At 34.8% G+C, this 13,751-nt stretch overlaps 2 protein-coding genes and 1 non-coding gene across 4 annotated transcripts; all 3 read left to right on the forward strand.

Annotated features, from left to right (window-relative positions):
- LOC120071187 (DNA repair protein RAD51 homolog 3) lies at positions 1 to 4,786 on the forward strand. 2 transcript variants are annotated; one of them, XM_039023307.1, is made up of 9 exons: positions 1 to 260; positions 1,329 to 1,427; positions 2,168 to 2,290; positions 2,477 to 2,510; positions 2,608 to 2,678; positions 2,786 to 3,006; positions 3,295 to 3,426; positions 4,309 to 4,375; positions 4,469 to 4,786. In XM_039023307.1, exons 1-9 carry the CDS (start codon positions 149 to 151, stop codon positions 4,642 to 4,644), a joined length of 1,035 nt encoding a protein of 344 aa, XP_038879235.1. In that variant the 5' UTR covers positions 1 to 148; the 3' UTR covers positions 4,645 to 4,786. The 2 variants fall into 2 exon arrangements, with proteins under 2 accessions (XP_038879235.1, XP_038879233.1); XM_039023305.1 differs by having other exon boundaries at positions 4 to 260; positions 2,780 to 3,006.
- Positions 4,787 to 7,576: 2,790 nt separating this feature from the next.
- LOC120080888 (transketolase, chloroplastic) lies at positions 7,577 to 11,206 on the forward strand. Its single transcript, XM_039035558.1, has 7 exons — positions 7,577 to 8,147; positions 8,425 to 8,515; positions 8,618 to 8,723; positions 8,803 to 9,085; positions 9,261 to 9,409; positions 9,495 to 9,648; positions 9,908 to 11,206. The coding sequence occupies exons 1-7, from the start codon at positions 7,662 to 7,664 to the stop codon at positions 10,865 to 10,867; spliced, it is 2,229 nt and encodes a 742-aa protein (XP_038891486.1). The 5' UTR covers positions 7,577 to 7,661; the 3' UTR covers positions 10,868 to 11,206.
- A 2,443-nt stretch (positions 11,207 to 13,649) lies between these two features.
- On the forward strand, positions 13,650 to 13,751 carry LOC120070445. The gene has a single exon (XR_005479941.1). It is a non-coding gene; the product is annotated as a U6 spliceosomal RNA (small nuclear RNA).

Raw genomic sequence — 13,751 nt, forward strand, 5'->3', positions numbered from 1 at the left:
TTGGGTTATCCTATGAAAATTTCCCTCAATTTTAACGTAAACAATTTAGGCGGCAGTAGCTCTGTGCGCACGAGGAAACTCCACTCCTTTCACTTTCTTCCTGGCGATAGTCGATAGTGTCACTTCGAGATCCAGAGAGGAACCAAAAATGGAGGTCGGGAGGTTACCGATCTCCGCCACGCTGCGTGGTAAACTGATTTCATCAGGCTATACTACTCTCTCCTCTCTCGCTTCCGTCTCTCCTTCCGACCTTGCTCGAGGTATCATCGCTCTCCTTCTCGCACCAACGATCTTCTTCTTCAACTTCTATTTTCGCTTCAAAATTTCAAATTCTATGGTTTGCCGTTTGTTCTCGATCTTTGTACACGTGTCGTTTTTCTATATTTGTGTGTCTTTTCTACTTGTATGATCTAATCCGATGCATGGGTTTTTTTTATCAAGGAAGTTGAAATTAGAAAAGACACGGATGAATTTTCATTGCATGAAAGTTTAACCTCTTAAGCAAATTTTTTAGGAGAAGAAACATTCGGCGATTCTGAACAGGACTTGAAATAGGAAACAACCATTAGAGTTTCAAATTGTGGTAATAAAGGAATACTTGTAATATCAAACACAATCTTCTGAGATTAGATCCTTTGACTGTCTTAATGATGTTAATTGCAACTATTGTTACATGATTCTCAGACTTGTGGACTGGATTAGATTTGTGTTGAGTTTCGGACGAAAATTAATTTTATATACGTGTATGTTCCTGTTGGAATTAATCAAACAGTTTTGATGACCAAAACTATATAGCATTGGTTAGTTCTTCGTTCCTTTTACTATATTTTTAAGGCTAGGTATTTCAAAAGTTGTTATTGTTGGTCCTTCTAAATTAAAGAGGATGTTTCTTCAACTTTAACTACCTTCTCTGATTGTGTTTTAGTATTTAGTAAGAAATGTCAAGCAGTCAATCTTTTCTGCCTCAAAAGGAAGTTATTTGGACTTTGAATCTTCTCGACCTCCCTTGTTAAATCAAACAAATAATGTAGCATTTCTTTGATCTTAAATTATGATTGGACAGAAACATGGCTTTTTCTTCATTATTAGTAACCCAAGACTCACGCACTTTAGCTTATTTGCAGTAACAAATTTTCTTTAGAATGACCTTGTCTCGGGGGGGTTTGCCCGTTATCGTGCTGTAATTTATATTATGTGTTTCTATTGATTTTATCTATTTACTTATACCTTTCCTACTCGATTTAATCGATCTTGTTATTTTAGTTTTTACTTTGAATCCTTGTCTTTGGATGTTGAGGGTTTCTAACAAGCCTTCTTTTGTGATTTAGAACTGGAAATCTCGAACAATGAAGCTTTTGAAGTTCTCAAGTTTGCGTCACATGGTAGTGGGCTGGACAGGTCAGACGGGAGTGGTGCTATTGTTAATGGTACATTTTCCTCTTTGCTTAGTTTATTTTTTGAAAGGAAAGAAAGAAGAAAACTGTGAACTGTATGACTTATGGAATCAAGCATATGCTGCATATGGTTTGTTTCAAATGTCATCACTTTATTTGATCTGAAATTTCTTCTTCTAAGATGAGTATTTATTTTACTCCAAATAAACGTAGATAACTCGAGGAATAGACAAAACTGGCTCTTTTCTTTCATTTGTTTTTTCTTTTTCTTTTTTGTTTTTTTAATTTTTTTTTAATTTTTTTTAAGTGACAATTTCTCATAGGTATGTTCCATTTAAATGAAACTTCAACTGTGTTTTATATAAATAATATATTTCTTTTAATTTCTAACTTATCCTATAGTGGCTTACTTCCATAAATTGGTAATGATATATTTGTGCGCATCTGGTTTCTTCTGCAAAGGAATTTTTTTCCTTATTGAACCAATGTTATGAGTTTCTATCTATTATCCCCTGAATTTATATGGAAAATTGTTTATCGAAAGTGTAAATATCTTATGATATACCTTGATGTGCTCATTTACAATGGATTAGCTGCTTTAAAAGTTAATATAGATGTACTATCGGTCAACTCATTGATGTATATCTTTTTTGTATGTCTTTACATTACTTCCATATTTAATTATTTTCTAATTGTAATTATATTATCGTCAAGTTAGTTCTGATCAATACATGTAATTTCAAATATCTAATTTGATTTCTTATCTTGTACAGGTGCGGAGACAGCTTGGGACATGCTCCACAAAGAGCAGTTCATTTCACGTATTACCACATCTTGTGCAGATTTAGATAACCTTCTTGGTGGAGGAGTTAATAGCAGTGAAGTTACGGAAATCGGTTTGTGAGCATTATCCTTTCTTCTGGTCAGCTGTATTTTTATGTATATTGAGTACATTGTTTTGTCCCCTTTACTTAAAGAATAATGCACATTATTTTTTATTTATAATATAATGTCAACTCATGTTCTGTTACTATTCTTCTAGCAATATGAGCATTTAAAAAAAATCTCTTTCTTTATGCCAGGTGGAGTACCGGGCATAGGTAAAACACAGCTTGGGTATGGATTTTTGTTATATGTTTCTTTCCCAGTATGAAAATGTTTCTTTATTGGTAAGAAATAAAATGTCTCGATCTTTGCTTGCATTGAGTAACAGGATTCAACTTGCTGTAAATGTCCAAATTCCAGGCGCATTTGGTGGCGTAGGTGGAAAAGCAGTTTATATAGGTAAGTTCCCTTCCAGATTTTGCTCCCGGTTCTTTTAGACATTTTTGCTAGCAATCTATAATTGCAATCTAGTCAGAGACGTGGCTTTCCTTGATTTCTAGATACAGAAGGGAGCTTTATGGTGGAGCGTGCTTTGCAGATTGCTGAAGCATGTATAGAAGATATGTCAGACTACAGTATCTTACTAAAGAAGAATGCAATACCGCATCAAATTCAAATGGAACCAAAAGATATCTTGAAAAACATATATTATTTTCGTGTCTGCAGCTATACAGAGCAAATTGCTTTAATAAATTATCTGGACAAGTTCATTACTGAGCACAAAGATGTAAGTAGATCTTTCGTTCTCTTAAAATTTTTGTCAGTGTCTAGTCAAATAATACGGATATGTATAGTTCCCTCGTCTTTCAAGTTTATCTTGTATTACATTACTAAAGGATGCCATGTTACTTGGAAGCTTTATTCTTTTGTCTGGAGTACGTTGTTGCTTTTCTTGATTTGGATATTTATAACCAATTTTTTTTTCTGAATTAAATGATTTTTTTTGTTTTTTTTACATCTTGTTTGTCGGCCTTCAGTTTGAGTATTTTGAAAATTACTGATTATTTCTTTGCAGGTTAAGGTTGTCATAGTTGATAGTGTGACATTCCATTTCCGCCAAAATTTTGATGACTTGGCCCTCCGGACACGGTTGCTCAGTGAAATGGCCCTTAAGTTGATGAAGCTGGCCAAGAAGTTTAGTTTGGCTGTAAGAATCAATCATTATTATAATGTTTCAAACTGACTCGTATATATGATGGGGTATCAACTTAGTATTAAATTGATATGAATAGGAGCTGCTTTATAGTTAATTGTCAAAAGCGTCATCTTCCTTGCAGTTGATGAGTTCCACTGACCTCCATTTGGTTGATAAGCAAAGAAAATCCACTGGCCTTGAATGTGTATTTAACTTTAAGCTAGGATATTGAATAAGTTATATATATATATAAAAGCAATGACTTTCATTGAGAGAAAAATGAAAGAATATAAGGACATACAAAAAGCCAAGCTCACAAAATCCCCTTCTCTTGAGAAAGTAAAAAATTTGCTTAAAGAATCATTACAAAATGTCTTCGAAATCAAAGTCCAAAGGGAAATATGAAACTTCATCAAGGTCCAAACATCACCGGGATCCCTTTCCATCCCATATCCCCACAAAACTCTTAACTCTGTTGTTTCTCTTCCAAAGGGAAAGTGAAGTTTTATATATACAATTTGGCTCGGGGAAATAACAGAAATCACTGTATTTGATTAATAAACTTTGAATTTCTGAACATCACATTACATTTGAAACGTTTAGAAATATTTGCTTTTTACATTTTTTTAACATAAGGTTCAGCATGATATATGTAAATCATTTAAATGGATGAAAAATTCATCTATTTGAATTTTGAAGAAAATATATTTAAGTAGATAATGTTCTTCCCTATGCTCCTTCAATATCATGTCAATATTCTGAATGTGAATCTTTTGTACTTTCTTGTTTAATTCATGCTACTAGTAACTTTAATTGTTGCATCTTACTTCTAATCTAATGTTTTCCCCCTGCCTTTGCTGCTCCTTTGTCCTTTTTTCTCCAACCCCGTGGCAGGTCGTTCTATTTAATCAGGTGACAACTAAGTTCGCTGAAGGTTCATTTCAATTAACTCTTGCTTTGGGTATGTCCTTTTAAGTCACCCCTTACCTTCCTCTGTTAAAAATCATTGTTGACATTATCCTTTTAAGCGTTATGATTCCTTTGAACTAATTAGGTGATAGCTGGTCACACTCTTGCACGAATCGGATCATTTTATATTGGAACAGCGATGAAAGATACGCATATCTTGAGAAGTCGCCCTCTCTTCGATCTGCATCAGCACCTTATTCTGTGACTTTTAGAGGCATCAGAAATTCTACATCAAGTAATAAGAGAACCAAAATGATGTAAGATTTGAAATGCCTTTAAAGCTCACATGAATTCCTCTTGTTCTCACGCTTCATCTTATTTAAATATGCATAGTAGAATTACTCGGATATGGGAAATTGAAAATTGCCCTTTTCTGTTAAATAGCTGCTCCTATTTATTTTCTTGTTGTCGGCTGGATTCTTTTTCATGGTTTCCCACACTCTTTATAGTTTTTACGAATCATAAATGATTAAAAGGGATCATTATCACTTCTTTAGATATATTAATACCTTCTCTTTTTAGGAAAAATTAAAGCTTGAAATATTGGGCATGTGTTTTTGGCCCAAATATTGTCACTTTGATCATTTTGATACTATGTAGTTTAGGCTTTCATAACAATTTGATAGCCTTTCAGGTTTTGGTTTGAAAATTAAGTCTAAGAATAGTACTTCAAATTAAGTCTAAAAATTAAAACTTGATTATTGATAAATGTTGCTTTTTTTTTGTTAGCTACATTTATAAATGTTTTAAAAAATTCAAGCTAAATTTTGAAATTAGATTTTTAAAATGTATTGTTTTGGGAATTTAACTCATAATTCATATTCATTTAAAAAAAAAATGAAAACCACTATAAATGAATTGGAATGGGGGGAATACAATTTTTAAAAATTAAAAACAAAAATAGTATATAAATGATGTGTCAAAGTGAGTTTAACTATGGGGTGGCATAGTTTTTTTAATGGCACAGGATGTTTTTTTAGGCATGAAATGGTTTTTTTTTCCTATGAAAAATTGAAGTGGGTTAGAAGCAAACATGCGAAAATTAGTTATAAATCTGCTTTCATCTGGACTTGACTTGCAGATAGATGAGATTGATGATGACGATCAAGAGATTGATTGATCAAATGAAATAATAATAATAATAATAATAATAATAATAATAATAATAAACAAATAAAATCAGTCAAGATTAGTCAAATTGATTAATTAATAGTTTAGTTTAAAATATATGAAACTTAATATCACAGTATCATAATAACTTATACATTCTTTTATAAGAGTAATAAGATAAAATAGAAGCTTATACATGGGCTAACTTGAACCTAATTTAATTAGTAATATATGGGACTAATTCCAAAGATAGTTCAATCGTTAAGAGTATTATAATGATTATCTTTGTCTTTATTTGTCCAATCAAATTGTCTTAATTCGTCTCCGCTTATGTATCAATCAATATTTTTCACAAATTTATTAAATGAAAGTCCTTATTTTCAATATTTGTCCTTTCCTACTTTAATTTTCAATCTTATAAGAAAATAAAGCTTTTTATATATAAAAAAAACCATTTTCTATTATATATATATATATATATACACACACGTGAAAAAGTAAACTTGGTCCAATTTTTACTTTTATATTGTTGAATTGGAAAAAAATTCCATGTACGAATCTTCCACTCTTATATGTTATGTTACTTTTACAATAGGTAGGATGGGAGAATCGAACTTTTAATTTGAAAGTCGATAATATAAATTTTTACGTCAATCGAATCATACTCATGCTGGAATCTTCTATTCTCATGTGTTATGTTACCTTTTTTTAAGTTATATATATATATTTTTTAGTACAACATTTTTTTTTTCTTTTAAGACAGATCAAAAGAACAAAAGGCCAACTAATTACAAAATGTCATCGCTAGACAAAAGCATAGTAAACCATGGTGGATAAGGGGAGTGTAGGATAGAAGATTCCAAAATTTTATGCCAACATTGTGAGCAAGAGCATTTTGACTACGACAAACATGGGAGAAAATGACAACCCCAGACTAGAGCATATAGCCATTGCTTCAAGAAGCTTCACCTCCTTGCAACGAGGGACAAACTTACAGCCAACTAGATGAACCTGCCTCAAGTGGTCTCGAAGCACCCAATTCAAGCCACCTGAGTTTGAAATTGGGTACCAAGCAACATCTGTGTTCAACTTCCAAAAAGAATTTGCTGGAGGGTGCCATCTGATCAATGACAAGAAATGGCCAAGAAGGGTTACCCTCTTACCTTTACCATCAAGATCCTCACTAACATGATGAACTCCAAGGATATGCTTGGTAACTGAGTCATTTATAGATTTGGCATTGACCTATTGCCTCATAAACACCAATCTGTTCCTAGTTTCCCAAATCTGCCACACAATGATCATACTTTATCTAGATCCAAATGAGCAAAACAATAAAAATTCAATTCTAACAGTCTTGATAACTCAAACGAGATATGTCATTCCAAAGAACATCAACATTAGTAGAAATGAACCTAAACCATATCTCCCTAGAGATTGGGCGCTTCCACATAATATGAGAGTGATTTTGGCATGCTCCCTGCAAAAAAAAAAAAAAAACACACACAAAAGATCATTATGGACTTCCTTCTTGGCAAGATTAAATTTGATACGAAAAATGTCTTGAATAATTTGCCAACAACATATCTTAACCTTTGGGGAAGCTTTGGTCTTCCACAAAGATTACCACATATGCTTGAAGTACTCTCATTAGATGAGCTAGTTATATTTAAATTGGCAAGATTCAAGTTAAAAAAATAAGTGCTTTTAATCGTAAAAACTTCCTTTTTGTCGAGGTCCCAAATGACCACACATGTTATGTTGAGTTGTGAATAAAAACTAATGACATTAATTAATCTTAAAGCATAGACTAAAAAGACCTTGTAACAAAGAGAGTTAAGTGACAGTTACAAAATTAAGCGACAAACAATATAACTATAAACCATTATTTTAATATCATCCAATCCAACCAAAGTGGTTTTCTTTTTTCATTTAATTTTCTTTAAAAAAAAATCCCCCGCTAAATAGTGGAGGGAGATTTGAAAGGCAGCGGATATCCTACCCACAGTCAACGGCTGAGATTTTCGATCGTTCTAATCCGATGGTCACCTCTCGTCTCTTACCTCCATTTTTGTGTAGTCCATAAGCTCGAACCTCCATTTCCACACGAAATATAAACTGATAATTCTCACAGTCCATTTCTTCAGTCCTTCACCAATCCCACAGCCATGGCTTCCACTTCTTCTCTCACCCTTTCTCAAGCCCTCTTATCCCGCGAAATCTCTCGCCATGGCTCCAATTCCTCCTCCGACCGAGTTCCCCTCTCTATTCCAACTTTCTCCGGCCTCAAATCCACCAAACCACCGCGCCTCGCCGGCTCCGCCCACCGCCCCAGGGCCACCCACTTCCGCCGTCAGATCGTTAGAGCCGCCGTCGCCGAGACTTTGGGCACCACCGCCGAAACTGCCCTCGTTGAGAAGTCCATCAACACGATCCGATTCTTGGCCATTGATGCTGTTGAGAAAGCTAATTCCGGTCACCCTGGTTTGCCCATGGGGTGTGCGCCGATGGGTCATATTCTTTACGATGAGGTCATGAAGTATAACCCCAAAAACCCTTACTGGTTCAATCGGGACCGTTTCATTTTGTCCGCTGGACATGGTTGTATGTTGCAGTATGCTCTGCTTCATCTTGCTGGCTACGACAGTGTCAGGGTAGGTTCCCTGAGCATTTTTCAATTCTGCAGCTTTATTTGATTTTGATCTGCATTTTCTTAAGCATATCCTGATTGAATTCACCGAAACTTTATGTTACTGTGTGTGGTTTTGTGGTTTCTCTTGATATTTCGGGTCTCTTGAATTACCCTTTTTACTTTTGAGAATTTGATGATCATTTAGAATGGTTTTGTGGGAGTGGACAGCGGCTTATCCCTCTGGAATTTAGCATAATTTCTGGCTTTACTAAATGAATATCTGATGAATTGGATTTTAGGAGGAAGACTTGAAGAGCTTCCGTCAATGGGGAAGCCGAACCCCTGGACATCCAGAGAACTTTGAGACTCCTGGTGTTGAGGTCACAACTGGTAAGATTCTTCACTTGAAACTCAGGTGATCCCACTTTAAGAGAAAATTTGATAAGATTGGCTTACTATATAATTTGATTCTATTTTCCCAATGGCTTGCAGGTCCTCTTGGACAGGGAATTGCAAATGCTGTTGGTCTGGCCCTTGCTGAGAAACACTTGGCTGCTCGGTTTAACAAACCAGACAGTGAGATCGTTGACCACTACACGTAAGAGAATTGCCATTTTGCAGATTAGTAGAGTAGCACCTAGTATATTTTTGCTCAGAGGTACATATATGTTCTACAGATATGTTATACTGGGAGATGGCTGTCAAATGGAGGGAATTGCCAATGAGGCTTGTTCTTTGGCTGGTCACTGGGGACTAGGAAAGCTTATTGCTCTGTATGACGACAACCACATTTCAATTGATGGAGATACAGAGATTGCATTCACTGAGAGTGTCGACACTCGTTTCGAGGGTCTTGGATGGCACGTCATCTGGGTGAAGAATGGAAACACTGGCTATGATGATATCCGTGCTGCAATTCAGGAAGCTAAAGCTGTTAAGGACAAGCCTACAATGATCAAGGTTTGGGATATCACATGTCTTTGAAATTAAAATATATTTTCTGCACTTAGATAGCAATATCTGTCTTTAGTTGTTGGAAAGCTAGCATGTATTCTAATTTCTATTCATGTCACTTTTTAGGATTCTTCTTTATTTTAACCTCAGTGTCTTTGATTGAGTTTTACCATCTTCTCAGGTGACAACAACCATTGGTTTTGGCTCTCCAAACAAAGCCAATTCATACAGTGTGCATGGTAGTGCCCTTGGTGCAAAAGAAGTTGAGGCGACTAGGAGCAACCTCGGATGGCCATATGAACCTTTCCATGTGCCAGAGGACGTTCAGAAGTAAGGATGATTAGCTCTTTTCTTCTCATTTCTAATTACTCTACATGGTAAGTGTTATTGATCAACATTATCAATCATTTTTCAGGCACTGGAGTCGTCACATTCCTCAGGGTGCAGATTTTGAAGCAGAATGGAATGCTAAATTTGCTGAATATGAGAAGAAGTACCCAGAGGAAGCAGCTGAGTTGAAGTCTATCATCACTGGTGAACTACCTGCAGGCTGGGAAGATGCACTTCCGGTGAGTGGTCTTGAATCCAATTGAGTTGGGCATTCACATATTTGATTACTTTTAATTTCATCTAACTGAAAATGAACAATATGGATACATCTGGATGAGTAATATATAAACTAAAATTCACGATTTCACTCCACTTACAATCTCTTCAAGTTGTGCTAGACAAAGGCTTTTAATTCAGTTTCACTCCATTTATGAACTCTTAAAGTGTATACATTGACTATGAATGATCTTAAAGGCCTTCCTGAATGCAATTTTGCAGAAATATACACCTGAGAGTCCAGGTGATGCAACTAGAAATCTGTCTCAGCAATGCCTTAATGCCCTAGCAAAAGTTCTTCCTGGTTTCCTTGGTGGCAGTGCTGACTTGGCATCATCCAACATGACCCTTCTGAAAATGTATGGCGACTTCCAAAAGAACACTCCAGAAGAACGCAATGTTAGGTTCGGTGTTAGGGAACATGGAATGGGTGCCATATGCAATGGGATTGCCCTTCACAGCCCTGGGTTTATCCCATACTGTGCCACATTCTTTGTTTTCACTGACTACATGAGAGCTGCTATGAGGATTTCTGCCTTAAGTGAAGCTGGTGTTATTTATGTCATGACTCACGATTCGATCGGGCTTGGAGAAGATGGTCCAACCCATCAGCCAATAGAGCACCTGGCAAGCTTTAGGGCAATGCCAAACATATTGATGTTTAGGCCTGCTGATGGTAATGAGACTGCTGGTGCTTACAAAGTTGCCGTTCTAAACAGGAAGAGGCCTTCAATTATGGCTCTTTCGCGGCAAAAGTTGCCTCAACTCCCCGGAACTTCAATTGAAGGAGTCGAGAAGGGTGGATACATTGTTTCCGACAATTCTTCAGGCAACAAGCCAGATGTTATCTTGATAGGAACTGGTTCTGAATTGGAGATTGCTTTCCAAGCAGGAGAGGAACTCAGAAAGGAAGGAAAAGCTGTTAGGGTTGTTTCCTTCGTCTCTTGGGAGCTTTTTGATGAACAGTCAGATGCCTACAAGGAAAGTGTCTTGCCAGAAGCTGTATCAGCTAGAGTTAGCATTGAGGCCGGTTCAACATTCGGGTGGGGGAAGATTGTTGGAAGCAAAGGGAAGGCAATTGGTATTGATCGATTTGGCGCAAGTGCACCAGCAGGAAAAATATACAAGGAGTTCGGTATCACAGTAGAGGCTGTCGTAGCAGCAGCTCGAGAACTTAGCTAGGATCATTTATATCAATATCTTCCATATATGGAAATCGGCAGTCCATGACACGAATTTCTTTATTGTAATAAACGAAGCAAAGCGTGAATCCTTGTTAAAAAAAAAACAAAAAAAAGAAGAAGCTGAATCACATTCTCTGTTACTGATGATTCTGTTTACAGTAAATGAGGTCACAAATGAGAAACAGAGAGAGGCATTAGTATTTTTGAGTAAAAATGAAGTCTACAACAGCTCTTGGACCTCTCTTTTCTGTATCTTCTATGCTCAATCATATGAGGTACTTCATCCTTTATTTATTCTCTAATCTCCAATCAAATTATTCTCATATCCCTTCTCTAAGCAATATAGTAGTTCAAAATGTGTCATGGCTCCATCTTCCTCTTATTTTTTTCAGTAATGTTATCATTTGTACTGATTTTTCTTTCATAAATATGAATATAAATCTGCTGAGAAAGTCTGCTTCCTTTACTCCACTTATTCTCTTCATATGGGAAGATATGAATCATATGTTATTCTTATAGAGAGATAGAAATGAAAAGGTTTGGTCGAGGGAGGTGATTTTGTGGCCACACAAGAAAACAAGTGGTTTATGTGAGTTGTGTAAAGGATTGAATTGGATAATTAGATATAGGTCCTTTCAAATTTCAAGAGGCAGGTGGGGATTGCCATGTGGAAGAAGAAAGCAACTGGAAGAATTTGTTGTTATTTGAGGCAGCTTGACTCAGCCTATCTTTTCTTTTTTGTCCCAAAAGTTCCTTCAAAAGGCGTTGGTTGTTGTAAACATGTGGTTCTGATAGCTCTCTCATTTGGGTATCGAAGTACTTGTGGCTATATGCAATGTTGTCAATTTTAGCAGATAGATCTAAGTGAAGTTTTATGTTTGAAGTTATTGTGAATTGTATTCATATAGCATGTTCTCAGCATATTCTTTGTTACTATTATCACTATTGCTTAAAAATAGTTATTATATATTTTTATTGAAAGAAAGTATTGTTCAACTTATGGTATTTTGTATACCTTTTATGAGGATGGTATGTTGTATATATTTTTAGAACCACGGAGAAAATGAGTGAACTTGACCTCTAGGGAAGAAGATCATAACAACTAATGTTGAGCTAAGTTCACTTTGGTTGATGTGTGAATTTATTGTTCGAAGTGAACATTTTCATTTATGTCTTGTTTGAAACCTCAAGATTTTGAAAGATTTCAAATCATAACGGATTCAAATGAATTTCATTGTTCGCTAGTACGAGAAAGAGAATGATTTTAAAACCTTGAGTCGTTTCAATTCATGTTTTTACTTAAAAAAAATTCTTGACTAGAATGGCCGAATTTCATAGGATTTAGAAGTAAATTACCAATTTAATCTTCTCATATTCTAATTTTTAATCAATACATCATAGTTAAAAGCTTATATTAGTAAAATCTTAACTTTCTTTTCTTTTTCGTTCATCATCAAAACACAAAATTTTAAATATATTAATTTCAAATCTTTTTTGTCCTAAACAAAATAATTAATCTAAAATTATTTTTCAAAATTCAAATCACATGATTTAAGATCATTTCTTAAACTTTCTTGAATCTAAATGAAGAGTTAATAACCTAAAAATTTGGCTTCATGAAATATTTAAATATTAATTTGACTTATGAAGTTCATGCATATAAAATAATGAATGAATGAGAAGTTTTTGTACAGGTGACCCTTTTTGAAGCATGTTCATGATTGATGATCCTCCTCTCACAAATCTATGAATTCTAAGCTTCTACTTACGTCAGACCCTACTATCGCTTTTTTATTAAGTATCATGTTAGGGATGACCACATATATATGGTTAGCTCTAATGCAATAGGGACAACATTGTTAGGGGATGACTATATATGTAGCCCTAACACGATTTATCTCTATCGTGATTTTATTTTTCTCACAAAAAAACACAAAACTTTGAGAAAAATGAGGAAAACACAATAGAAAAATAAGATTGCGATAGAGATGACCATCATGTTAGTGCTACGATAGATATGACAATACCTAATATGATACATAATAAAAAGGTGGCAATAGAAAGTTAGAATTCACAATTTTATACCGGTGGATCATCAATAAAAAATACTTTGAAAAGAGTCAACTAAACACAAAACTCAATGCGTCATGCCCACCAGAGCTTTCACATGACTATAACCTAAACAAAATTTGATGTAATCGGTGAGAACCGAGAAACATTAGAAGAGGAGAAAAAGGGGAAAAAAATTGTTCATGTGCCTTTTTTGTTTTGTTTTGTTTTTTTTTTTTTTTTTTAACATTTAAAATAAACTAAAACGATTTGGAAAAACAAAATTAAATATAAGAACGAACATGTGTAATTAGCCATTCCAAGAGGAGAACATATATAATTAGCCAAAACATACTTGAAAAAGATCATCATAGGAAAATTCAATTCCATCTTTCCTCCTCCTAGGAATTTAAAATAGAAATGTGTAATTTTGAACAAATAATTATTGCTTTTAGTTTTTTTAAAAAATTAATGCTTGCTTAATATATGTATATATTTAAAAAGGTTTGTATTATTAAGAAATAATTAATTAAAAACAAAAGAATTTAGATGGGAGGTACACTATCTGCACACTTTTCCATGATCCTCGTTTTACGATATGTCGACTGAATGCGTCTCATCACAATACCTGTCGGATTCGCGATCAGCTGTAGTTACAGTCTTTTGTCCCACATCGATAAGTTTTGATTCTATTTCACGCTTTATTTAGCTAAGGCTCTAACATAACAGTCGTCCCTTCGGGACATCCGATAAAATTGGAACGATACAGAGAAGATTAGCATGGCCCCTGCGCAAGGATGACACGCACAAATCGAGAAATGGTCCAAATTTTT

The sequence above is a fragment of the Benincasa hispida genome, chromosome 1 (assembly GCF_009727055.1).
Source record: "Benincasa hispida cultivar B227 chromosome 1, ASM972705v1, whole genome shotgun sequence".
Lineage (NCBI taxonomy): Eukaryota > Viridiplantae > Streptophyta > Magnoliopsida > Cucurbitales > Cucurbitaceae > Benincasa > Benincasa hispida.

What these genes read in the sequence shown, in the direction of transcription:
- LOC120071187 (XM_039023305.1), top strand. Translation starts at nt 149, where the DNA reads ATGGAGGTCGGGAGGTTACCGATCTCCGCCACGCTGCGTGGTAAACTG. An exon ending in GAGTGGTGCTATTGTTAATG is followed by an intron (nt 1,428 to 2,167) that starts GTACATTTTCCT and finishes TATCTTGTACAG; the next exon opens with GTGCGGAGACAGCTTGGGAC. An exon ending in CAGTGAAGTTACGGAAATCG is followed by an intron (nt 2,291 to 2,476) that starts GTTTGTGAGCAT and finishes TCTTTATGCCAG; the next exon opens with GTGGAGTACCGGGCATAGGT.
- LOC120080888 (XM_039035558.1), top strand. Translation starts at nt 7,662, where the DNA reads ATGGCTTCCACTTCTTCTCTCACCCTTTCTCAAGCCCTCTTATCCCGC. An exon ending in CTGGCTACGACAGTGTCAGG is followed by an intron (nt 8,148 to 8,424) that starts GTAGGTTCCCTG and finishes ATTGGATTTTAG; the next exon opens with GAGGAAGACTTGAAGAGCTT. An exon ending in GAGATCGTTGACCACTACAC is followed by an intron (nt 8,724 to 8,802) that starts GTAAGAGAATTG and finishes TATGTTCTACAG; the next exon opens with ATATGTTATACTGGGAGATG.